This window comes from Ceratotherium simum, chromosome 2 (genome assembly GCF_057802395.1).
Source record: "Ceratotherium simum simum isolate JZ-2026a chromosome 2, ASM5780239v1, whole genome shotgun sequence".
Lineage (NCBI taxonomy): Eukaryota > Metazoa > Chordata > Mammalia > Perissodactyla > Rhinocerotidae > Ceratotherium > Ceratotherium simum.
In genome coordinates, this window is record NC_141901.1 from 91,290,595 (window position 1) to 91,315,954 (window position 25,360).

Below are 25,360 nucleotides of genomic sequence, written 5' to 3' on the forward strand. Positions count from 1 at the left end.
TAGATAGGCATATGTCTTCTATGTATTCTTCTCCTACCCAGCACTGTTATTAGTCAAGTTGAACAATATGCTTTTTTTAACTGAAACCAATGGTGATAGAAAACAAATGACTGAAAGCCTTTAGTACAAAAACAATTTTAAAAATCTAATTATTTGATTTATGACTTACTGACAACAGTTTGCTGACTATACACTTAACTATAAAAGATTCTCAGTATTTCTTCCTTTAGCCTCAACAAATTTACTATTTCAGATAAAAATACAAAAAGTAATATTTCTGTCTATAAAAGTGGCTTCTGACCTGCCACATATAGAATTTACAACTAATCTGCAAACACTAAGATTTGGAATTTATAACTGAATTTATAAAAATTAACATAAGTGGCTGAGACCTTTGAGAGTTGAGAATTAAAAGGGACCACAAATACAAGTTAATGCCACATAATATAGGAATATCACAATGGGATGCATTTGATAATTAGATTTATTGTTTTAAAAAGTAGTAAGTACAACCTTAAATCAGCAGAATGTCACAGCAGATGTTTTGGCTAAATGAAGAATTTGATTTTTGGCTTACCGTAATTAAGTGTAAACCATTGCTTTAAGTGCTGTTTTCAACAATATGCAAAAATCACACTTGATTTGTGAACATTCATTTAATAATTTAAATTCTTCAGAAAACATCAAAAATGAATTGCCATTATATTGTAAATATGATCAATATAAATCTTAAGCTATGAAAAAAAGAACATGATCCCCAAACGCAGCACAAATCTCACCTCCTTCAGAGGCAAAGGTACACCAAAAGTAATAAAAGATATTAACACAATTGATGTGCTGGCAATAAGGGAAACAGAGAACCTGTTTCTAACAGGGATGCTCCCTGGAAGGCTACAGTCGTGGAAGGTAATGAGGTGCCTTAACATTTTCACTTGAAAATTCTGCAAAGGTTCCTTAACGGTCCATCCAATTATTCAGAAGATCTGATCTTCTCAGGAAGCAGCTTCTAACAGCAGGTCTGGGATGCTAGTTGTGACTTGCATTTGGAGGGTGCTGTATTAACAGTGCACAAGAAAAATATGTTATTAAACCTGCAGGCAAACACTTCACCTCCTCCAAGGACTCTCTTCGGAATACTGCCATCCTTTAAATCTGCAGTTCTCTGCAGATTTATACACCCTGTCTATTGTAGGAAGCGGAGAGAAAAACTTCAGAGTTCACAGTGAGGCCACTCTATGAATAACGTGACCCACACCCCAAGATTAAGCAGAAATATCTGCGCGCACACACTAAAATAACAAAACTTACCGCTGCCTTCAAAGCTTGATCTAGATCTTCCAGTAGGTCTTTTTTATCCTCTAACCCCACAGATAGTCGAATCAGTGTGTCACTAATTCCCAGGACATCTCTGTCACTCTTAGGCACTGATGAATGGGTCATGATTGCCCTGGAAGAAAGAGTGAGCAAATTTTTGATCACTATATTGTATCAGGTATGTTTTTAGGTATATTTTTAGGAGGTATATTTTTATCTCAGAAATTGCAATCATCTTCAATTTTTTCAAATCTAAATGTCAAATTCTTCATACATCCATACTTTTTCACAGGCAAAAAAAAATAAGGAATTAAGAAAATTATCTTTTCTAGTCATGATCTTAAGTAGAAACCCACATCTTTCATCATTTTTATGCCATCAGTAAGATCCAGTCAATGCAGACACTGAAGGTGCCAGTCAAGCACTGCCGTGCAGGAGGGAAAGACACAGGTGTGGATTCTAACACCTGCCTGAATGAGGACTTGGCCACAAGTCATGCACCCCAAGACCAACCAGCTCTGGATCAGTGGATTAATCCAGAACTGGACCTTCTGAGGCAGATCAGGGAAAGACAACCCAGGATCACTAGTAGCCACCAGTGAGCGGCAGGAATTCCGGCACATCACCCATGACAGAGAGGCCTCCAGGGATTTTCAAAAAACTATCTAGCAACTCATCGTCATCATCGACACGTGGAAAGGCAAAGCGCCTACCGCGGTCAGGCACTATAGTAATAACCGGGAGACCAGGAGGAATGAGAGCTTTCCTTTACCCTAGACAACACGGCAGGAGCTAAAGACTGTGACAACTCACAAACCAGAACAGTCTTCGGCAAAGGCCCCACAAGTGCGGACGGCAGGGAAGGCCAGCGATCCGAGGAGGGAGAAACCGTGGTGAGGCAGCACGGAGGAGGCGCTTCAGGCTCACTGAGCCCTGGTGCGCACACGGCCACCAACGCATCCCTTCCTGCACCCGACCCGCAGATCAACGCCCAAGCAGCTCCTCCCCTCTCACCTCAGACCCGTGGAAAGAAAATCTCAGTCGTGGTCAAAGTAAACGCATACCTTCCTTTATCACTCTAAGGACGTTTCACACGCAAACACCCTCCTTAAAATGTTCTGCCTTTTCAGGCTCTTAATTCCTTACGAGAGAGGGCACACGTAGAAATAAGAACTTAGGCCTCTGAGACCAACAGACTTCGGTGTGAATCACAGCCCCTCCACACCCTGACTGTGTGGGCTCGTGAAAGTTCCCTGTACTCACAGTGATTTCCGTATCTGAAATAATAATAGCTATCACTTCTTGTGTGCTTACCATGAGGCGGGCACTCTACTAGGTCATGTGTGTGCATTAATTCATTCTTTTAATGGATCAAAATTGGATAGAACACCTATCTCAAAAGTGTGCCACAGTCATTAACAGAAAGAACATATATAAACCACTTACAAGGACCTGGAATGTAGTAAACGCCTAATAAAAACAATAATTCGTAATAGTAGTTAACATTTACTGGGCACTTAGTATGCATCGAGGCGTCAGCTTAGGGATTTTTCCCCCATGTTCTCACAACAACCCTAAGGGCTGGGTTCAGTGTTATCCACATTTACAACTGAGGAAACTGAGACTGAGATGATGATAACTTCCCTAAGGGCACTGAGTTAGCGCGCATCATGTCGTCAGGCTGGGAGCCCAGCCCCCCCGCATGCTGGCTCTGCTTCCCGCCCCTCTTATTGCAATGCTGCAGCAGTTGCAGCCGAGTTGGGAGACACAGAAGGAGGTGATAGATTGGACAAGCCCTAACCTAAATTCACTCGTCCACTGGCATCAAGGTTACCGCCTAGCTGGAGTGTCTCAGGGCCAAGCAACTTTAAACCAAATCCCTAAATACATCAGGGAGGGCTATTTTCAAGAGAGCCTTAAAGTAATAGACATGTCATTACTATGAAAAATAAACCAATTGCACATGCGGAGCGTGCCCTCTCGTGCACCCACACTTCCCAGCAGGCATCTTCTGGAAGGACTAACAAAAACTCATACATGTTATCTTAATTACTTGAATCATTATTTGGGCATCATATACCTGTGAATTTTGTGAAATTGACTTTCTCTCTCCAGAAACCGTAAACCACTATGAGAGGGCAAGGTGCCTACATTTTGGTAATCCCTGACTCTTCTCAGCACAATGCTTCCAGAACATAGTTATTCCAGAAGTGTTTATGAAAATTAAAACACAGAAATGTACAATGTGCACTTAGTAAAGCTGAAAATTAGGAGGTAATGATGCTGATTTACTCCTGCAATAATTACAACATCTGGTCATACAAGAAAGTCAGGATATAGCTCAGGAATGCTTGGTGGGGCAGGTAATCAATAAATGATAATCATTATTTTAATTATCAATCCCATTTTACGGATGAAAAATCGAAGCTCAAAGGTTCAGTAGTCTCAGTCGAGACCCAGGCTGCTTCTACCCCCCCTTACCGTTTCGATGCAAAGCCTCAAGGGTCAAGCTGCTAACATATTCCTGTGTGACATCTGAGCAATCAGAAGTCTCTGAATCTTTGTTTCCCTGTCTGTAAAATAAGTTGTTGGACTGCCTGATCTCAGGCTGCGTTATGTTCTAACACCCTCTGGGGCTTTGCTAAAATTCGATGAATTGATCGGGTCAGGCAGTGAAGGGTCAGGAGTACCAAGTTAGATTTTGCGTTTATCCTGCAGATAATTTGGAGCTATTCAAGGTTTACCCAGAGAGCAGAAAATAAAGGGATGCGACCTTATTATCTAGTAAGGCCCTCCTCTGACCATCCAGGTCAAGGAGGTGTTTCATCAGAGACACACTCCCCACCTCCCAGGGAGCCCTGAAAGCAGCCCTTCCAGTACAAAGTCCCCAACCTCCCCTCCAGGGCAGAGGGGGTGGAACAAGGAGCCCTGGGTCAGAGGTCAGATGGTCCTAAAAGAGAATGACTGCTGGAATCTCCTTCAGGCAGAACAGGGAAGGAAGCAAAACCTGGGAGGACACAGATCACAGATAAGTAGCTCCCACCAGATTTTATCAGGCTCTCCATTCTACTGAGGTAGAGTCCATTCTGATTACATTGTGCTATGTTCTTCTGATTGTTCAAGATCTTGAATTATCCCTGACTTTACCATACTCCTTTTGCCAAAGAATCATTAAAGCTGACATCAAAGTTAAAATACTGAGAAAAACAGAAATATACTCACGGAAGCTCAGCAAGACTTTCGAGTCCTCCCAAGCTCTCAGCCAGGTTAAACAACTGTGACAAAGAAAACACTAATTTAGATCTTCCACTAAAATAAAAATACAAAAGTCTAAAAATAAATGTTTTTAAAAAATAGCCCTGGGACAGAAGATGAGAAATGGTGGTGATAATGAATAAACTACAAATTGGGCAAGAAACTCAAAGAAAAAATGAGCATAAAATCTATAACAATGATTTCACCAAGCAGACATATTACGTGTAAACTTTTAAAAACATTAAACGGCGATCAAGGTGTTTCTCCTATACCTTCCTAATTTGGCCCTGTACTTAAGTAATACTTAACATGAGCTCTAAAACCTCAGAATTACTACATTTGAGACCTAGCTCTGTGGTTACCCTTTAAATAAATCTCTAAATGTCTATCAAGTTATACACTTACTTGTTAATATGTAATACTTATTAAATTAATACATCCATTTTACTCCATCCTGGAGTAGAAGAAAAAAACTCAGATTTTGTATTTAGTGTTATAATGTCATAGACTTTTGCAAATATTTTAAGTTACTCTCATAACTGTATTAAATTAGATATACACTACGATCTTTCTGATATTAGACATGTACAAATTTTAGACACCAGGAGGGCTTTGACTAATCTGGCAGCGTCCTATTCATTAGACCCGTAGTATTGAAAGCGCAGAGTCCACTGCGTGAGCTCAGTGTAAGCCCAGTACACGCAGTTAGACAGGCCTCCCTCCTAGGGCCCCGAGAGCCTCCTGTCACTGTGAAAATTAGGCAAAGGCCTCCCTTCCCTCACCCCAGGAAGATGCAGCCTGGGAGGCCCAAGGTTTGGAAAGCCATTCCTAGGCTGGATTTCAGAACAGCCTCGTGCAGTGCACTAACCACACACTACTTCGAGGTCTCACATACATTTCCTTTGAAAAAGGAAATTTATTTATTTATTTATTTATTTATTTATTTAGTGAGGAAGATCAGCCCTGAGCTAACATCCATCCCAATCCTCCTCTTTTTGCTGAGAAAGACTGGCTAACATCTGGGCCCATCTTCTTCCACTTTATGTGGGACATCGCCACAGCATGGCCTGACAAGCGGTGCATCGGTGCGCACCCGGGATCCGAACCCAGGCTGCCAGCAGCGGAGCGCGAGCACTTAACTGCTACGCCACGGGACTGGCCCTGGGGTTCACTTTTAAATGAATTTGAAAACCAGTGCATTAGGACATTCTGTCTTTCTCAGATTGCTGGAAGTGTGTGGAGAGTTAAGTAAATAAACCTACTCAGATGTCTGCTACTGCTCCAAAGTCATTTTTCAGCCCAACATTTCATGATGAAGAGGTTTATGGGTGTGACCTGCAGGTACAGAAACGTGAACCTGAGCTGATGGATGTGAGAGATAGTGAACTGCTGTGAGAAGGTCTCACCTCTGCAATGTAAAAACCTAAGTGAAGGTTTACCTTTAGGTTCTTGAGGAAAGTCTCGGCGTGCTGCAGAGTGCCCTTAATATAAAAGGTGACCATCCCTGGGCAACCTGTGCACTGACGCTTTGCCAACTCGTGCTGCGGATGAGAGGGCAGCCCTGGAATCATAAGGCGTAATAAAAGTCTTACGTTAGAGTCAAACTATAATTTCAGAGCAAAAAAAAAACACCGTCTGCTTAAGTAAATTGCAAATAATCCTACTAGTGAGCTTTATGGCATGTTCACATCTGACTACTTGCTCTGGCCCCCGTCTCTATCTCTCTAGCTTCTTTTTCACCAATCTTTTCTACCCTCTCCGTGCTCTAGCCACACTAGCTTTCTTTATACCAGCAGTTACCACCCTCTTTTTCATCTCAGGACCTTTGCACATGCTGTCCCTTTAACCTGGAATATTCTCCCCACTCACACATAAACATTACATAAACAGGATGTCTAGGATACCCCTTAAAATCCTAGTGTAAGCATATGTGCTTAGAAATCAGATGAACATACCAGGATAAATAACCTTTTCTACCCGAGGATTAGACTCCAGAAACTGAGCAACTGCCATTCCATTTTCAAAATGCTTCTCCATTCGGACTTGTAGAGTCTTCAGACCACGATTGCAGAGGTAACACTCAAGAGGAGAGGGAACTGCTCCAAGAACTGTAAAATGAACAATCCTGGGTTAGTTTGAAAGTGGGGAGAAACCTAGAAAATTCTCTTGCCCCTCTTTTCCACTATGACTCTGAGAAGCTAGTTACAAAGCCCAATGTTTGAGTTTTAGGGGGAAAAATTAATACATCAAATCAGTAGCATGAAAATGAAGCACAAAATATGCTTAGAGAAACAGGCTTTAAAACGAGAGAGGAAATAAATATCCTGTACTTACTTTATAAATAAAGTAAGTACAAACGCAGTGATATAAACTTTTGAATATGAGCATAGTCGCTTCTATGATTTTAATGAAATGACACACTGCACATGGTTTAACCTCGTATTTCTTTGAAAAAGCATTACATGTAGAGAAAAACAGCAGTTCAGCTCCTATTATTCCTGAATGTTCTGCTAACATTCTATTTAGCTTTTGTCTAAAGCAGACTATGACTTCACATGCCTCCAGGACTCGCACTTCACTCCCACTTCTTATAAATGAAGGAATTTATCAAGCAATAAGTTTTGGTTTCCCTCCTCAGGGCCCCCTTTGGTTACTTTAATACTTATTTCCTAGAAAGGCATTTTTTTTAAGCAGCTTAAAACACCAGACACTTATTATCTTCCCACAGGTCAGGGGTCCCAGCACAGCTGGGCTGGGTGCTCTCTCTGGTCTTACAAGGCTGCAGTCTGGTGTTGACTGGGCTGTGTTCTATAAGGGCATTTTTATTCCTAATTATGTCTGCATCTTATCTGTCAAATCGCAATGGTTAAACCAAGTCTCTTTAAACAAGCCCTTATCCATACTTGAGATAACTGAACAATGTAAACGGGAAATGGTGTTCAGACATCTGATGAGAAATATGTTTATATCTTAAGTGCTATTTAAAATTAACCACCATTCCAGATATAAAAGATATAGTACAAGAAAGCCATCATTCCAAACGATTTTTTAAAAAAAGAAAAAGAAATCCATTAAGTCTTAAAAGTAAAAATTCACTTGGGGGGCCGGCCCTGAGGCATAGCGGTTAAGTGCGGGCACTCCACTGCTGGTGACCTGGGTTCGGATCCCGGGCATGCACCAATGCACCGCTTGTCAGGCCATGTTATGGCAGCGTCCCACATAAAGTGGCAGAAGATGGGCATGGATGTTAGCTCAGGGCCAGTCTTCCTCAGCAAAAAAAGGAGGATTGGCATGGATGTTAGCTCAGGGGTGATCTTTCTCACACACACAAAAAAAAAAAAAAAAAAATTCACTTGGGTTTTACCAAATTATGATCAAAATTAACATGGATTTGAAAAATAACAAAATTCGTCTCTTATATCACATCATTAAGCCCTGTTAGGCTATAACTATATTTTTATAACCCAATTTTTCTTCTTTCCTCTAAAAATCAGAACTTTTCCCTCTACTTCTCATTTCTTCCTAAATTAGTAGAATGCTATCACTTCACAACATTCAGAGGAAATACAAACATCAAATGTGGTCACTCTGAGAGCATAAGGGGAAATCTGGACTATTTAATACTCACCTTCTTGCAGGAAACGGAGCCTACTATGGAGGCTATCAGAATTAAGAGACACTAAGCCCATTACAACATCACTGTGGCCTAAAACAAAATGAAAACCTTTAAGTTAAAAACAATGTATGTTTATTGTTCACTTTATAATTTCTAACATGCAACTTTCACTAGAAAAAAACTCTCTGGGAAAAATCCCTATAAAATAAGTTTAAATAAACTTCATTCAATTCGAGAGTAGCAAAAGCTATACATAAAACAATAAAATAAAAATCATGTAAAAATTAAATGTTTCTTTTTAAGCTGTCAGCAGGATAAAAGTATAAACTTTTATAGTAAATTTTAATCTTCTGCTAATAAAGCATGAGCATAGTTTTGTCTGCTATAAATGAAATCCTATATTTAATCAAATTATACTATTTTTTTCTACTTTCTACATGAGTCAGAGAAAATCTGAATAAGAGTAGAAGAAAAGGGATCCAAAATGCCAAGCCCTGTGCTATTTCATCTACGTGTGGAAAAGAAGACCCAAATGCAGACTGTGCGCATCTTACCGTTCACATACTTTGTTGCTGAACACATACAAATATCAGCCCCCAGAGCCAAAGGCCGCTGAAAGGAACAAAAGGTTTCTATTTTAAATGGGAAATCATTTGCAAATATGTTTCATGACTTGCCTATTTGCTGTTGTAAATTCCATTCCCATTCTAACTTGTCAAAAATACATACATCTTAAATTTTTCCCATATCTCTGATATTATCTTTCCCTTTTCTCCCTCTAACCAAACAAAAATACAAAGTATTAAGCCCAGTATTCAATCCAAAGGCACAAATTTTCTGGAAACAACAGATAAACTCGGGTCAACAGGTCTCCTGATCTGTTTCTTTAGAGTAGTTGCTGATTGGCCCCTAAATTTATTACCCACAGCAGAGATGTTGGCATTTTTATGACTCAGTAAACACATAAAATAGTTGACGTCAACATTCAGCCATTGTTATGGCAAGTAAGTATACAACTGATCTGCTTAGATTTTTAATCATTCAAACCTTACCATGTGTGCTGTGATTACTCACTTGGTTTGCCACGATTTTCACTCTTACTTACTCTTTTATTATACTAGTTTTGCCAAGTGGAAAGTCATTTATAAAGAAATTTGCTTGGATTATTTTCCTTCACTCAGTTTTCCTGCAAATTAATCCTTTAGTCTTAAAATGTCTTTGTTTATAGGGAGAGTTAAAGTTATAATCAACTTATTCACTAAACAATATTTTATCAACATCTTTCCACTTAACGTTTTCTTTAAAATAAAGAAAATTATTTTTTTATGTGTGTGTGTATGTGCATTAACCTTTGGATGGTGTTTAATCTTTGGAAGATCTTAGAGTAGGGGGCTATGAATCTTTTTCATTTGGAGTGTTTCAAAAATAGGATGTTTTAAGTAAGGTGTTGCTCAAAGCCCTCTCTACGTATGTGTTTGCTCATCTCCAAAGTGACGGATTGAACTAGATGATGTCTAAGGTCTCTCTTGGTGCTAACATTCTGGAAACTCTATGGTCAAAAGAAAAGGAAAAATAAAAACCAATAACTAATATCTGTTGATCTCATTATATGCCAAGAACCATGTTAAATACTTCACATAACCTAGTGAAGCACTATAGAAATACTCTACCCAACTCAACAAAATCAGTACCGTTATGACTCTGATCGTACAGATGAGGAAAGGGAACTAAGAAAAATACAATAGACCACTCGGATAAAAAACTGGTAGAGCCAGGACTCACACCTAGACTACCTGAATCCAGAGGTTCTACTCTGAAACTCTGGGCTGGTATGTCCATTTTGCCTTTTGTGAGACTTACAAAAGATCCAGAAGACAAAAGGCAGGGAAGAAAGAGAATATATCCAGTTTTCATGAGGGTGAAGCAACGAGAGGACCTTTTCAGAAGATTTGCTTTGTGGAACCAAGGCATGTGGCTGCCTAGAGACAATGTGATTTTGAATAAATCAGCTGGAATGAATCAGATTGAAATGAAGCAAATTACAGTCCCCGGCATGAGGAACATGACGTGGGCTCCAGAAAGGTAGAAAAACCAGACCTATATTAGTGACGGTAATAGGAGAAAAAGGGCCAGGCCTGATGAGTAACCTAGGCAGGCTCAGCCTAAAACAACTCACGCAGTCTCTTTGGCAATATACAGGATTCAGCGTGACGCAGCTAGAGCAATCCTAGGCTGTATGAACCAGCCTCCTGTAAGTGGTATATGGGTAAGGAGTTGGGATAAAGAAACCAAGAGTGAAAATCACCTGAGACAAACAGATAATGCCAGGAGATTGTCACTTGGAAACAGACTGCTGTACCTGATACAAGAAGCAGCCAGAGCCGGCCCCGTGGCTTAGCGGTTAAGTGCGCGTGCCGACGCATCGCTTCTCTGGCCATGCTGAGGCGGCATCCCACATACAGCAACTAGAAGGATGTGCAACTATGACATACAACTATCTACTGGGGCTCTGGGCAGAAAAAGGGAAAAAAAGGAGAAGGATTGGCAATAGATGTTAGCTCAGGGCCAGTCTTCCTCAGCAAAAAGAGGAGGATTGGCATGGATGTTAGCGCAGGGCTGATCTTTCTCACAAAAAAAAGCAGCCAAAGGTGGTCGGCCAGTGAAGCTGTCTAAATGCAATAGCCAGGAAATGTGTTTCTGGAAAGGAACATAAAACATGGCACTGCCTTCTGAATAAACAGGAGGAAGGTGAAGAACAGGCTCACGCAGACTCCCAGGGCGTCGGCCAGTCACACGGAGGCAGCAGCCTGGGCCAACCTCAGGGACCCAGAGCAGAAGGGGGAAATGTAAACAACTGAGCCTGTAAACATCTGCCTAATTGAAGAGCAGGAGAAAATGAGCTGGGGCTTCAGGAACTCTCCAGAACAAAGGGGAAATACAGGTAGTGTAATAAGAGTGACCACAAGGCAGAAGGAAAGAGCGGGGAGAGGGTGAGTCCTAATAAGGAAAGGAAACAGAGTTAGGTCACTCAGAGGAAATGAGGGAAAAGACAGACAAGTCAATTACAGAGAGATCCCAAATGACCCACCAAAAGGAGCAAAACAAAAAGGAAGAAGATCTGGAAAAAAAGTAGGAGGAAAAAGGAAAGGAATGGAGGATGAGTGGAGGGTTTGAGAGAGGGGGAGATGTCTGTAGAGGGGCAGGCAGGAAGAGACACCAGTTTAAAAGGAGCACTATCAATGCTTACAGCTACATGTGCAACATGAAGTAGAAATTCATAATACAAATAAGGCAAAGATACAGAGGCTGAGGCATAGACAATGGGGTCCTGAGAGAAGAGAAACGAGAAAGAAGAAAGAGAAATGGAGAAATAACACATGTGACATACAGTAAGATGTCATTGAGTATAGCTTTTCTTTTCCTTTTATTTGAAAGGTTGGTCAGGTAAAAAATATATATAAGCTTAAGTATATGAGGTGTGACTAAAAAACAATATGACTGACTTGTAACCAGCAAATAAACATGGAGGTCTCTCCTAACGGAAGGCCTCAACAGAAACAATCCCATAACAAGGCCAGGTCTTCAGAGTTCACACATCCTAAGAGAACCTAAAAGCTTTAATTAAGACAACATTTCAAACACACAGGGTCTCATACAAGATATTAACCTAGGGTTGAAAAGATATTAACTAATGGTAGAGAAGATTCAATTTTAATTCTCTCTCTAATCAATAATTATGATTAGATGTAATGAGCTTGAGAATGATTTTAATGTATACAAGTCCTTCCTTTCCTAATTACAAGTGTCTGTACAGTCTACTAACCATGGCAAAAAAGTTATTTTCATTTACCTGGAAACACGCTGACATAAAAGTGTTATCCACGACCAAAATAATGTCTCCATGTTTATGGACAATATGTGCACAGGCTTCAATGTCAACCATCTTCAAAATAGGGTTTGTGGGGGTTTCAGTCCAAACGAGCTAAAACAATTCAATAAATGCCAAAAGTTTGTAAAAACACACTGTACAAACACACATCCCATATACTGTGACTATCTGGGAGGCTACCCTGGAAGAGCATGGATGATGAAGTTGAAAGGTTAGAATCCGAATTCTAGCGCCTATAAATTTCAGAGAAGTCAGAGCTAAGGAACTTACCCTCTATATTCCTCAAATTCTTCATCTCTACAATGGGGTCAGTAATTATTTACCTGGTAGGACTGTTCTCAGGATCAAAAAAGATGATGTACATACAAGCAGAAAAGTGCTAAAGTTAATTATTGTAATTATTTTCCATAAAAAAGAGGATTATGCCAAAGACATAATTCAGTCTCTGGGAATTTTGTTCTCAAAGATAAATAACATAGTCTGTCTAAGGTTACATCCTAGAATTTTCATTAAAGGGAACTATCCCCATGATGTCAAAAAATCCTTAATATTAACTTAAATAAAGCCGGATGCACTAGAAACTATAAACTAAGTACCCAGGACTTGAAGAAGAGCATAGGTTTTAGAGTGAAGAAGAGACACACAGCAGAACGCCTGGCTACAGCTCACTTAAGAGAAAATACATGTTTATCTATATATTCCAAAACCTAGCACAATTCAGGCACACAGTGGATGGGTGATAGTTACTGAAGAGACAAAGAAAAGAAGAGAGTTCTATCTGTTAAAGAAGGTGCCACTGTATTGAATGACATTATCTACGGCTTTCTTTTTAAAAGGGTTAATGGTCCGTTTTTTATTACCTATATGAATGGACAAGAGATCTGGTTTAATACTCTTCCTACTCCGGAGTGTTACTGTAGAAAAGGTAAAGTAGTTAAAATAATGCATATTCTACAAGAACCAAAGTATTTAAAGAATCTATAAAAATTATGCCTGGGCAAGAATTTATTATTCCCACTGATAATAAAAAAATAAATTAAAATTAAGTATAAATATATACAAAGTAGTGCCATCAACTTAATATAGACTGCTATATATGTAGGTTACTGTATATGAACCCCATGGTAATCATAAACCAGAAACCTATAATAAATACACAAAAAACTAAGAGAAAGGAACCCAAAGATACATAATACTAAAGAAAGCCATCAAACCACAAAGGAAGAGAGCAAGTGAAGAAGAAAGGAACAGAGAAGAACTACTAAAACACCGAGGAAAAAAGAGTTAGAAAATGGCAGTAAGTACATACTTATCAACAGCTACTTTACACGTCAATGGACTAACTGCTCCAATTAAAAGGCATAGGGTGGCTGATTGGATAAAAAAACAAGACCCATATATATATTGCATACAAGAGACACACTTCAGACCTAAAGACACTCACAAACTGAAAGTGAAGGGATGGAAAAAGATACTCCATGCAAATGGCAATGAAAAGAAAGCTGGGGTAGCAATACTCATATCAGACAAAATAGACTTTAAGACAAAAACTGTAACAAGAGACAAAGAAGGGCACTACATAATGATCAAGGGAACAATCCAAGAAGAGGACATAACACTTGCAAATATCTATGCACCCAAAGTAGGAGCACCTAAATATATAAAGCAATTATTAACAGACATAAAAAGAGAAATAGACAGTAACACAGTAATAGTAGGGGACTTTAACACTCCACTTACACCAATGGATTGATCATCCAAACAGAAGATCAATAAGGAAACATTGGCCTTAAATGACACACTAGAACAGATGGACCTAGTAAATATATACAGAACATTCCATCCAAAAACCAAAGAATACTCATTCTTTTCAAATGCACATGGAACATTCTCCAGGACTGATCACATTTTAGGCAACAAACAAGTCTCCATAAATTTAAGAAGACTGAAATAATACCAAGCATCTTTTCTGACCACAATGGTGTGAAACCAGTAATCAACTACAGGAAGAAAATCAGAAAAGCCACAAATATGTGGAGATTAAACAAAACGCTACTGAACAATGATTGGGTCAATGAAGAAATCAAAGGAGAAATCAAAAAATACCTGGAGACAAATGAAAATACGACATGTCAGAATTTGTGGGATACAGCAAAAGCAGTTCTAAGAGCAAAGTTTATAGCAATACAGGCCTATCTCAACAAACATGAAAACTCTCAAACAATCTAACAATGCACCTAAAGGAGCTGGAAAAAGAAGAACAAACAAAGCTCAAAATTAGTAGAAGAAAGGAAATAATAAAAATCAAAGCAGAAATAAATGAAAGAGAGACTAAAAGAACAATAGAAAAATTTAACAAAACCAAGAGCTGGTTCTGTGAAAAGATAAAACAAAATTGAGAAACTTTTAGCTAGACTCACCAAGAGAAAAGAGAGAAGGCTCAAATAAGTAAAATCAGAAATGAAAGAGGAGAAATTACAATGGACATCTCAGAAATACAAAAGATTATAAAAGAATACTATGAAAAGCTATATGCCAACAAATTGGACAATCTGGAAGAAATGGATAAATTCTTAGAATCATACAACCTTCCAAAACTGGATCAAGAAGAAATAGAGAATTTGAATAGACCAGTCACCAGTAAGGAGATCAAAACAGTAATCAAAAACCTCCCCCAAAATAAAAGTCCAGGACCAGATGGCTTCCCTGGTGAATTCTACCAAACATTCAAAGAAGACTTAATACCTATCCTTCTCAAACTCTTCCAAAAAATTGAGGAGGGGTGAAGCTCCCTAACTCATTCTACGAAGCTGACATTAGCCTGATACCAAAACAAGACAAGGACAACACAAAAAAAGAAAATTACAGGCCAATATCACTGATGAACATTGATGCAAAAATCCTCAACAAAATACTAGCAAATCGCATACAACAATACATTAAAAAGATCATACACCATGATCAGGTGGGATTCATTCCAGGGATGCAGGGATAGTTCAACATTTGCAAATCAATCAATGTGATACACTACATTAATAAAATGAAGAATAAAGTGAACATGATGTAATCTATGCAGAAATAGAAGTATAATGATGTACACCTGAAATTTATACAATGTTATAAACCAATGTTACTGCAATAAACAAAAAATTTTAAAAAAAAAGAATAAAAATCACATCACATGATCATCTCAATAGATGCAGAGAAAGCATTTGACAAGAATACAGCATCTACTTATGATAAAAACTCTGAATAAAATGGGTGTAGAAGGAAAGTACCTCAACATAATAAAGGCCATATATGACAAACCCACAGCTAATATCATCCTTAATGGTGAAAAACTGAAAGCTATCCCTCTAAGAACAGGAACCAGACAAGGATGCCCACTCTCACCACTCCTATTTAACATAATATTGGAAATCCTAGCCAGAACAATCAGGCAAGAGAAAGAAATAAAAGGGATTCAAATGGGAAAGGAAGAAGTGAAACTGTCACTATTTGCAGATGACATGATTTTATAGACAGAAAACCCTAAAGAATCCACCAAAAACTTTGAGAAGTAATAAAAGAATACGGTAAAGTTGCAAGATACAAAATCAACATACAAAAATCAGTTGCATTTCTATACACTAACAACGAAGCAGCAGAAAGAGAAATTAAGAATACAATCCCATTTACAATTGCAACAAAAAGAATGAAACACCTAGGAATAAACTTAACCAAACAGGTGAAAGATCTGTATACTGAAAACTATAAAACATTGCTGAAAGAAATTGAAGAAGACACAAAGAAATGGAAGGATGTTCCGAGATCTTGGATTGGAAGAATTAACATAGTTAAAGATGTCCACACTTCCTAAAGCAATCTGTAGATTCAATGCAATCTTTATCAAAGTTCCAGCAACATTTTTCACAGAAATAGAAGAAAGAAGCCTAAAATTTATATGGAACAACAAAAGACCCCGAATAGCTAAAAGAATCCTGAGAAAAAAGAATAACGCTGGAGGTATCACACTCCCTGATTTCAAAATATACTACAAACCTATAGTAACTAAAACAGCATGGTACTGGCACAAAAACAGACACACAGATCAATGGAATAGACTCAAAAGCCCAGAAATAAATCCACACATCTATGGGCAGCTAATCTTCAACAAAGGAGCCAAGAACATATAATGGAGAAAGGAAAGTCTCTTCAACAAATGGTGTTGGGCAAGCTGGACAGCCACGTGCAAAAACATGAAAGTAGACCCTTGCCTTCCACCATACACAAAAATTAACTCCAAATGGATTAAAGACTTGAATGTAAGACCTGAAACCATGAAACTTCTAGAAGAAAACATAGGCAGTACGCTCTTTGACATCGGTCTTAGCAACATATTTTCACCATGTCTAACTGGGCAAGAGAAACAATAGAAAAAATAAACAAATGGGACTACATCAAACTAAAAAGCTTCTGCACAGCAAAGGAAACCATCAACAAAACGAAAAGACAACCTAACAATTGGGAGAAGATATTTGCAAACCATACATCTGATAAGTGGTTAATCTCCAAAATATATAAAGAACTCATGCATCTCAAAAACTAACAACCCAATTAAAAAATGGGCAAAAGACCTAAACAGACAGTTCTCCAAAGACGATAACGAGATGGCCAACAGGCACAGGAAAAGATGCTCAACATCATTAACTATGAGGGAAATACAAATCAAAACTACAATGAGATATCACCTCACCCCCATCAGAATGGCTATAATTAACAATAAAAGAAACAACAAGTGTTGGAGAGGATGTGGAGAGAAGGGAACTCTCATACACTGCTGGTGGGAGTGCAACATGGTGCAGCCACTATGGAAAACAGTATGGAGATTCCTCAAAAAATTAACGATAGAACTACCATATGACCCAGCTATTCCACTGTTGGGTATTTATCCAAAGACCGTGAAAACACCAATGAGTAAAGATACATGCACCCCTGTGCTCACTGCAGCGTTATTCACAATAGCCAAGAAGCAACCTAACTGCCCATCAAGGGACAATGGACGAAGAAGATGTGGTATGTATACACAATGGAATACTACTCAGCCATAAGAAACGATGAAATCCAGCCATTTGTGACAACATGGATGGACACTGAAGGTATTATGCAAAGTGAAATAAGTCAGAGGGGAAGGTCAAATACCATATGATTTCACTCATCAAGTAGTAGACAATAACAACAACAAACAAACACATAGAGACAGAGATTGGACTGGTGGTTACCAGAGGGGAAAGGGCAGGGGGGAGGGCAAAAGGGATAATTAGGCACAGGTATGTGATGATGGATTGTAATTAGTATTTAGGCATTGAACATGAGAACAGGATGTAATCCGTGCAGAAATAGAACTATAATGATGTACACCTGAAATTTATACAATGTTATAAACCAATGTTACTGCAATAAACAAAAACAAAAAACAATAGATTGAAATTAAAAAGTGTAAATAAATACAAAGTCTTTATTATATATACTTAAAATCTACTTCGAATGATGAGGCAGATATTTCGGGGGGGAAAATGTATTAATTCAAGTCAGTAAAGAGCGACTACACAAAGTCGTGTTGACAAGAATTAACATACTCACAGTTTGCTGTCCTCCTTTAGAAAGACTCAGACCAGCTATTTTAACAAGCATCTTTTCTCCCAAGCAAGATAAAAAACAAATTCCTTTGAAAACAAACCTTAATCACTCAAAGCTCACCCCATGTTAATCTTCAAAGTAACTATTTGTGTGAGAAAAAGTTTTCATTTTTCAGCATTCACTGTAACATAATCTTGAGCACAATTCAAAACTTTTAGTCATTAGCAAAGAGTTGGAAAAGGCTGACTTATGAAAGACACTGGTCCTTCCTTTAACCGGGCAGAATTTAAATGAGGCCTCAAAAAAGAATATCGTGTATGCCATTCAATCAGTCACAAAACACCTTCCAGCAGCACGCAAGCTTCCCAGGACGGAGGCTAAAGATGGCTTGCGGCCCATTCTCTCCTGCTAACTACTATTTTGCTCAAGTATACTTTAGAACCCTCAAAAAGCCACTATGTTTAGGGTTTTGGAGCTTGGCAAAAGCATCCTTTTCTGTAACCCAATCTCTCTGATGACTTCTTCTACCAATACTAACTTGGTAATGCAGTTAAGCATTGTGTGCTCTCGCTAACAAATTTTTAACAATTATGTATAAGGCACTGTACTAAGCATTTCATATGCATTATGTCATTTTATTCACACAACCACCTTTCTATAAAGCGGGTGCAATTATCCTCATTTTACAAATGAAGAAATTGAGACTTTGGTTAAACAATTTGTCCAAGATGATACACCAACTATGATACAGAATTAGAATTTGAATCCCACTCCAGAATTTATGTACCTAATCACTATGCTACAGTAATTAGGAGATGTCAGAACTATCTTACTCTTGTTGATGGTTTCCAATGGCTTCTAATAAAATTTGTTATTCAGATTTAAATTACGTCCTCTAGTAAACAGAAATGATAAAAACAAAACATCACAGGTAAAACAGACAAAACTGAAAACTAACGGAGTTACCTTGGTTTCTGGCGTAATGGCTGCCTCTAGCAATTTGGTTTTGGAACAATCAACAAAAGAAACCTTTAATCCAAACGCAGATGCCACCTCCCTGAAGTAGGTGCCTGTACCTGAGGCAGAAGAGAATCATATTAAGAAATGTTCATTCCTTATAGGTATAAACACTTTTAAAAACATAAGCAAGTGTGAATCATCAATAAAAATAGACCTAAAAGCACTTCTACGTTGGTTAAATAGTTTGGCTATCTGGTATAGTAAAGAATATAAGGCTTGGATTTTAAACCACAAGTTAAAGAGGCAAACAAAACACATTTGATATTCACACAAAGTGGCATGAAGCAGAAAATAATTCTCAAAACACACAATCTCTACTCTTTGAACATTAAGCGGCATGCTCCCTGAAACATCAATATCTTTTTTAACAATTTCTTCCTAGTACTCAAATCTAAAATAAATGAAACAGTGTGAATGAAATGTTCAAAATAAATGTTCAATCTGATTATACTTTGGTAACAGAAAAGAATTGGTTATTATTCTTTGTGCTTTCTCAATCTTTTTGTTATGTGGTTCTGAAAGCTTTGATACTAAATGAGACAATGTAAATCAAACTACTAGAGTTACATAGTGAAAAAAGATAAATCATTCAACTTGGAATCATTTCCTTTATAAACGCTGTTCTAGATTTGATTTTTACAGATGCAAATTTAAAGGGAAAACTGCTGTTATTGAGAGTCGACCAGAAAAAAAAAAAGAAATATATTCTATAATCAAAAATATACTCAACTTTTGATGTTATGTAAATTGACCCTCAGTAATATAAGATTGAAAAATAAATGTAAAGATTTTTAAAAATCAACAGCTATTTTCAAGATTTTGTACCACATTTGCCATGAGCTTTTTATAATGCATTCAAAAAGTAACTAACAGTTTGAGATTTTATAATTTCAATTCAACAAACTATCATAGGGACCTAAGATAAAATACACAGAACTTTGCAAATTTCTGAGGGATAAAGTGATTACTAAGAGTGAGTCCTTTGCTTCAAAGAACTTACAGATGTAACCTTTTGTTCAGATAGGAGATAGATAAAATGATAATAATATTCTAGCAGTCACATTTTAATTATTTGGAAGCATTTGGAATATATATGTATATTTACAAAATTTTTTGCTGTTGTTTTGAACACAAAAATGAGTCTTGCTTAAAGGCACGGGTGACTGTCTTCTTCACCTTCCCACTCGCCACTTTAAATAACTAGCATTTAAACCCCTTAGAATGGAAGTCCTTAAATTTGGATCCATAAATAGGCTTCAAGGGACTCTATGGATGGGCCTCAATGGGTGAGACTCCTTGACCCTAAAATTAAAATGATAAACATTGGGTGTCACCTTAAGTACATTTTTTAGGGAAAGGAGTCCATAGCCTTCAACAGATTTTCAAAAAGTCCCCTAAAACCAAAAGGGGTAGGTAGAGTTAAGCTCTTTGAGAGTGACCTGGGTTACAGTTCATCTTCATTGCAGGTAAAATCACAAATTACACTAGAATGCTCTCCCTTTAAACACTGTCTTCTCTAGAGTAAAATATGTTTGAAAGTTGATCAAGTCCTACATCTTCATTCCAGCAGCTTAAGTAAAATTCTTATTAGATAGTCTCTCTTATAAGCAGTTCCAGAGCAGGGACCCAAAGCGTTCATGCTCCCCCTTTACCAAGTCTGAGCCAGCATGGAGGGTCCACCACACCTTTAAAAGGTAATCAATAATCCTGGTAATAGTGCTACTATAATTCAGGACCCACTTCAGTATCTTTAAAATATCAGCTGCCACCACGCGAATGAGAGTGGTCACCCACCTCCATACACATCATCCATACAAACAATGTGGTCCCCTGCTTTTAAGAGATGGGTGATAGTCACAACGGCTGCTGAACCTGAAGCAAAGGCCAAACCTAAAATAGAAACCAAGTTAGAGTAAGCCAAAAAGTCAGACCTATAGGTTAAAAACACCTACAGTATTTACTTGCATTACTTATGTCCCTCCCTCTGCTGATAGGACAGACGTCCCTTGATTAATACCATTACAAAATCCCCCTTGCTCTTTCAAAGACAAAATGTCTTTAAACTAAAAAATACATAATTTTGCTTTGATATAACATTTCTCTGAAACACTTCAAGGAAATAATTCTTTACAAAAGTCTGAGATAAAAGGCCAATTGCCCATTAAATCACTGCTTAAAAAATCAAACTCTAAAGAAATTTCAAACTTGGGGAATAGAGAAAAGATATATTCTTTCATTAACTATATGGATATGCAATTGAGGAAATAAATATTTTAACAAAATTCAAAATCAGACCTGAGATGTATCTGATAAATTTAATCAATTTTATTTTTTTGTAATTTTTTATGCAGAATCTCTTTTAAACAAAAGTGATCCTGAATCTCATATTAAACAAAAATAATGAAAATGAAAAAAAGATAAATAACAGTCATTGTGCACATTAAACTGCAAAAGAAAATATCCTGACAAAATATCAATATATCATCTTGATGATAAAAATCAACTGTGACTGGCAGAAGGCATAATCCAATTAACTTGAAAAATGTAATTATTGTAAAATCTCAGAAAAGTCTAAGCTGGGATTACACTTCTCTACTAAGCAGATCTGAGGTCCAAGACTGAACTCATATAAAAGGCTACATTTTAAACCCGGTGGAAAACAACCATGTTTCCCAGAGCCCACTTAAAAAAAGTGCCCGGCATATTAACACTCAGTCTTTATATCTCCTGCAGGAAATACAGCACTAAATTCCAGAAGTTTAGTGTTTAATCTCATCCAAAACAAAACAAAAAACCCCCAAAACCCCAAACAAACCCAACAATTCACATTACATTTCTAATTCCTACATTCTTGCGGTGAGAAAACTCATAAGACTCTTGTTTTCTAGTCAAGATTCTGCTCTCATTAAGTATCATCTATATAAAAAATACAAAGACGATTTAACAGCAATCCACTCCCTTCATGAAAAAAACACGATTCAAGGAATTAATCCCTAATCTCTGAGAGCACATTATCAAGGGCACCGGGCTATTGCAAACATATGCTGGTGCTATTCTCAGGCACAAATTATCAGGTGAATGAACCAGAGTATAAGAAAGCTTATATTCGCATAGGTAGTGTTATAAAACTTAGTTAATTTTTATCTATTTATACTAACAGCATCAGATGCAAGAGTGCATTTACAGGGATACCAAGCAGCAAATTCTGCCATTTTGCCTCTACTCATATGTATTTTTACCTAATAATTACACAGATGCATATTCTACCAGCTCTGGGATGTTGGGCAAATAATTCAATGTCTTAGTAAAATAAGAGTTTTGAACTAGCTAATCCTCATTTCTTTCTAATTCTACATCCTGTGCCTCGATGATTTTCTCTATACATAGAGGAATGCATTCTAGACTTCACAAACCTGGAAATGGAAATCACTTACTGTATTTAGCCCCATCCAGTGTTGCCACTGCTCTTTCCAAGCAACTCCTGGTGGGGTTTCCAGCACGGCTATATTGGAAACCCTGCAGAGAAGAAGTTAGAGTTCATCCTGAGAGATCTATTATCCGAGTCCCAACACAGACATCTCCACAACCATGGGCTCATCCTGCCATCGTGATTTCCTATTCTTTACATATGACATGTCTTGCCATTAGACAGAAGCGTGACAGTGTTGTGGCTGTAGTGGTGTGGGGAGGTCTGAAGTCAGCCAAACTGGATTAGAATTCTGTATCTGCCACTGAGCTACATGCCTATAGGTGACTGACAACATTTCCCAGAGTCAATCTCAGTATCTGTAAAGTGGGAATAAAACACAAATATCTAGTTCATAAAATTGTCATGAGGATAAAATGAGATAATGTACCATAAGTTCTCTGCACGGTGCCTGGCACATGCTAACCACTAGACAAATGGTTGTTTTTACTACCGGCATTACTATTATGTTAGACTCACCTTTACCCATTAATCTAGGGACAGTAGGAAAAAGGAATCACCTAAGCCAACAGAGTCAACCTAATTCTAACCTATATTTTACCCCCTAAGAAACAAGTGATGGGAGCTCTGTTTAGCACCCACAGGAAGCTATGACCAGATCCTGCAAATGCGCAGAGTTCAGATCTTGGCTCTACAAAAGCGACTCGAAAAACAGAGAGGAATTCTTGGCAGAGCGGCTCCACAAAATACTTTTTTAAAATTTGCATTATGTGCCTTTTACATGTATGGCAGCACGCTAGCTGTATCCATCCAGTCATTTTATTTAATCCTCACGACCTGCTTTGAGGAAAGTGAAGCTAAATGTCATAGGGAATGTCAGAGACCGAATTCAAACCCAGGATTCAAACATGGAATACAAACACTATAATTTTCTCCCCTGCCTCATATAGCACATAACAAACATAACTACTCTTTACACCTTTCTTTCTGATTCAAGAGCTCCCAGTACTAGTGATTTATTTTTTTGAAAGTTTTGTTGCTTTGTTTGTTTCCTTGTTTCTGAGAAATTGAGTAGACATATTTCATAGGGCTCCAGGATACTCTCATCACTCCTCACCATCACCTCCTTGATGTGACCTGCAGCTGTCCTCACCAGACACAAAAAAACTGTTTGGATTCATGTGGCTACTGCCACAGAAAGGTACCCCGTGTTTCCACCAATATTCACTGCGGAGATCTGACGTTGTGGGGCGGGGGAAGAAACCCATTCAGTGACAAATTCCCACCCTCTCGCCCATTCAATGGCTTTCTAAATGGAACTGGAGAATTAGATGCTTCTCATTCAGCTCCTCACGCTCTCTTTAGTGCTCTTAACTGATTTTGTAAAGGTAGTAAGAGGAGTTTGTGGATTTTACCATCCCTGCTGGCTCTCTGAAAACATTTAATTATTAATACCATAGCTAACTGGTTAAATTTTGTACTAAGTGCTAAAGCTTGGGCATCTACACATTCACGAAACCGTATGCTAGGAAAAAACCACATGCTTGGAAGATAGGCTGTGTACATATTCTGATTCCAAAGTAGAGTAGCTAAAAGTATCCTAAGCCAGCCGTAGAAATGCCCTTAGAACTCTACTTCACAAAGCAACGGGCTAAATCTAGAAGAACCGTCCCTAACGTATATGACTTAACACACTAAAGAGGTTTTTGAAGTATAATCAAGGTTTTGGACCTACAAAGTTTAACTAATTTCTTCTGAAACTCAGCAACTTTTAAATACTTCAAAATCTATCAAGTATGCTACCAAAAGGGAAAAGGCTATGTGATTAACAAAGAGGACTCTCTCATAAGCCTTAGAAATCATTCATCTCTGACTCTGGGTCAATTCCTTTTCTATAAAAAGTGTATAATACCTGTCCTGCCCTCTGACCTGGTTGTTGTCAGGATCAAATGGAAAAAGGGTAAATGTAAACACCGTGAAACACCAAACCTCTGAGCAACTGTAATGAACCATACAGTGTAACATACATATCAACAATTTATTAACCCCACTTACACAAGACCAACCTGAGGTTTGGACAGGGTAAGTAACTTGCTCAAGATTACCCAGCTCAGAAGAGGTGGTGTCAGAATTCAAACCCAGGTCCTGTGACTACATGATTTTTGCTCTTAATCACTAAACCACACTGCTTAAATGATGCAGTGGGTTAGACTACCGCTAGCATTATTGGAGTAGAGCACAGCATAGCCTAATGCCTAAGAGTGGGATTCTAGAACAGGGTTGGAATCCCAGCTCCACCACTTACTAGCCACATAGCCTTAGGCTAGTTACTTAACATCCCCACATCTCAATTTTTCATGAGAAAAATGAGAACCTAGTTCAGACTAGGGTTGTTGTCAGGATTAGCCGAGAGGGTACATGTAATACACATGATATAATACATGTAAGCATCTATCTAACACATAGCAAGTACTCGCTAACTATTAACTGAATACAGCTATCAGGAATGATCTTGATTCTGGGCGAGTTACCAGGCCCTTAAATGTTTTTTTAGCTGACTCCTTACTATATCTTTATAACTTTTGCTGCTAAAGGTAATTCAAGGAAATCATGATCCTCAGGTTTGAACGGCAAATTTGCTGAAATCACACGATTTTCAGTCCAAAACTATACGGCAAGTTGGACAAACTGTTCCTTCCAGTCCTGCTTATCAAAAGAAGTATGATCACTGTACCATTCAATACAAAGCTTTACTGAATCCTTGCAATCCTTTCGGGGTGCCTTCCTGATATATAATCCATCTTATAAACTACTTGCGTGCCTGTTTCACTTACATGCCATCTCTCTTTCCTCCCCCAACCCTGGACCGCCCCCGACAGACCCAGCTCACCGAGTGCTGGCCGGGAGCCCCTTGCTTGAACGTGGTGGCCAATGAGATGGGGGGCACGACAGCCCGGGAGGTCCACTGCTCCGGCTCCTGGCCCGCACGGATGGCCTGCGTGGCGAAATGCTGGAACCCAGGTAGGAAACCGGGCGGGGAGGCGTCTTTCTCCTGCATGCTGAGCTGCGAAGAAAGGAGAGAGAAAAAGACCGAGGAAGATAAAACTAGGAAACGGGCGCGTCGGGGTTTGAAAGACACACAACAGAATCAGGAGAAAGGGAGCCACGGGACGCGGCGCACCAGCGGCGAGCGCACACGAGCCGGACCCCGCGACTCGGT

General features: G+C 38.5%; 1 protein-coding gene across 2 annotated transcripts; it reads right to left on the minus strand.

Annotated features, from left to right (window-relative positions):
• Positions 1-466: 466 nt before the first annotated feature.
• LOC101396203 (cystathionine gamma-lyase-like) lies at positions 467-25,360 on the minus strand. 2 transcript variants are annotated; one of them, XM_087449081.1, is made up of 12 exons: positions 25,031-25,356; positions 22,148-22,229; positions 20,508-20,603; positions 18,660-18,769; positions 12,036-12,167; positions 8,740-8,797; positions 8,198-8,275; positions 6,525-6,677; positions 6,009-6,130; positions 4,537-4,589; positions 1,309-1,447; positions 467-1,053 (listed from the first exon to the last, which is right to left on the minus strand). In XM_087449081.1, the coding sequence occupies exons 1-12, from the start codon at positions 25,196-25,198 to the stop codon at positions 1,027-1,029; spliced, it is 1,218 nt and encodes a 405-aa protein (XP_087305207.1). In that variant the 5' UTR covers positions 25,199-25,356; the 3' UTR covers positions 467-1,026. The 2 variants fall into 2 exon arrangements, 1 of the variants encoding a protein (XP_087305207.1); XR_015556389.1 differs by lacking the exon at positions 467-1,053 and adding an exon at positions 5,832-5,904 and having other exon boundaries at positions 1,366-1,447; positions 25,031-25,360.

What these genes read in the sequence shown, in the direction of transcription:
- LOC101396203 (XM_087449081.1), bottom strand. Translation starts at nt 25,198, where the DNA reads ATGCAGGAGAAAGACGCCTCCCCGCCCGGTTTCCTACCTGGGTTCCAG. An exon ending in CCATTACGCCAGAAACCAAG is followed by an intron (nt 12,168 to 18,659) that starts GTAACTCCGTTA and finishes GAATTGTTTTAG; the next exon opens with CTCGTTTGGACTGAAACCCC. An exon ending in GCTCCGTTTCCTGCAAGAAG is followed by an intron (nt 6,678 to 8,197) that starts GTGAGTATTAAA and finishes TTCATTTTACAG; the next exon opens with TTCTTGGAGCAGTTCCCTCT.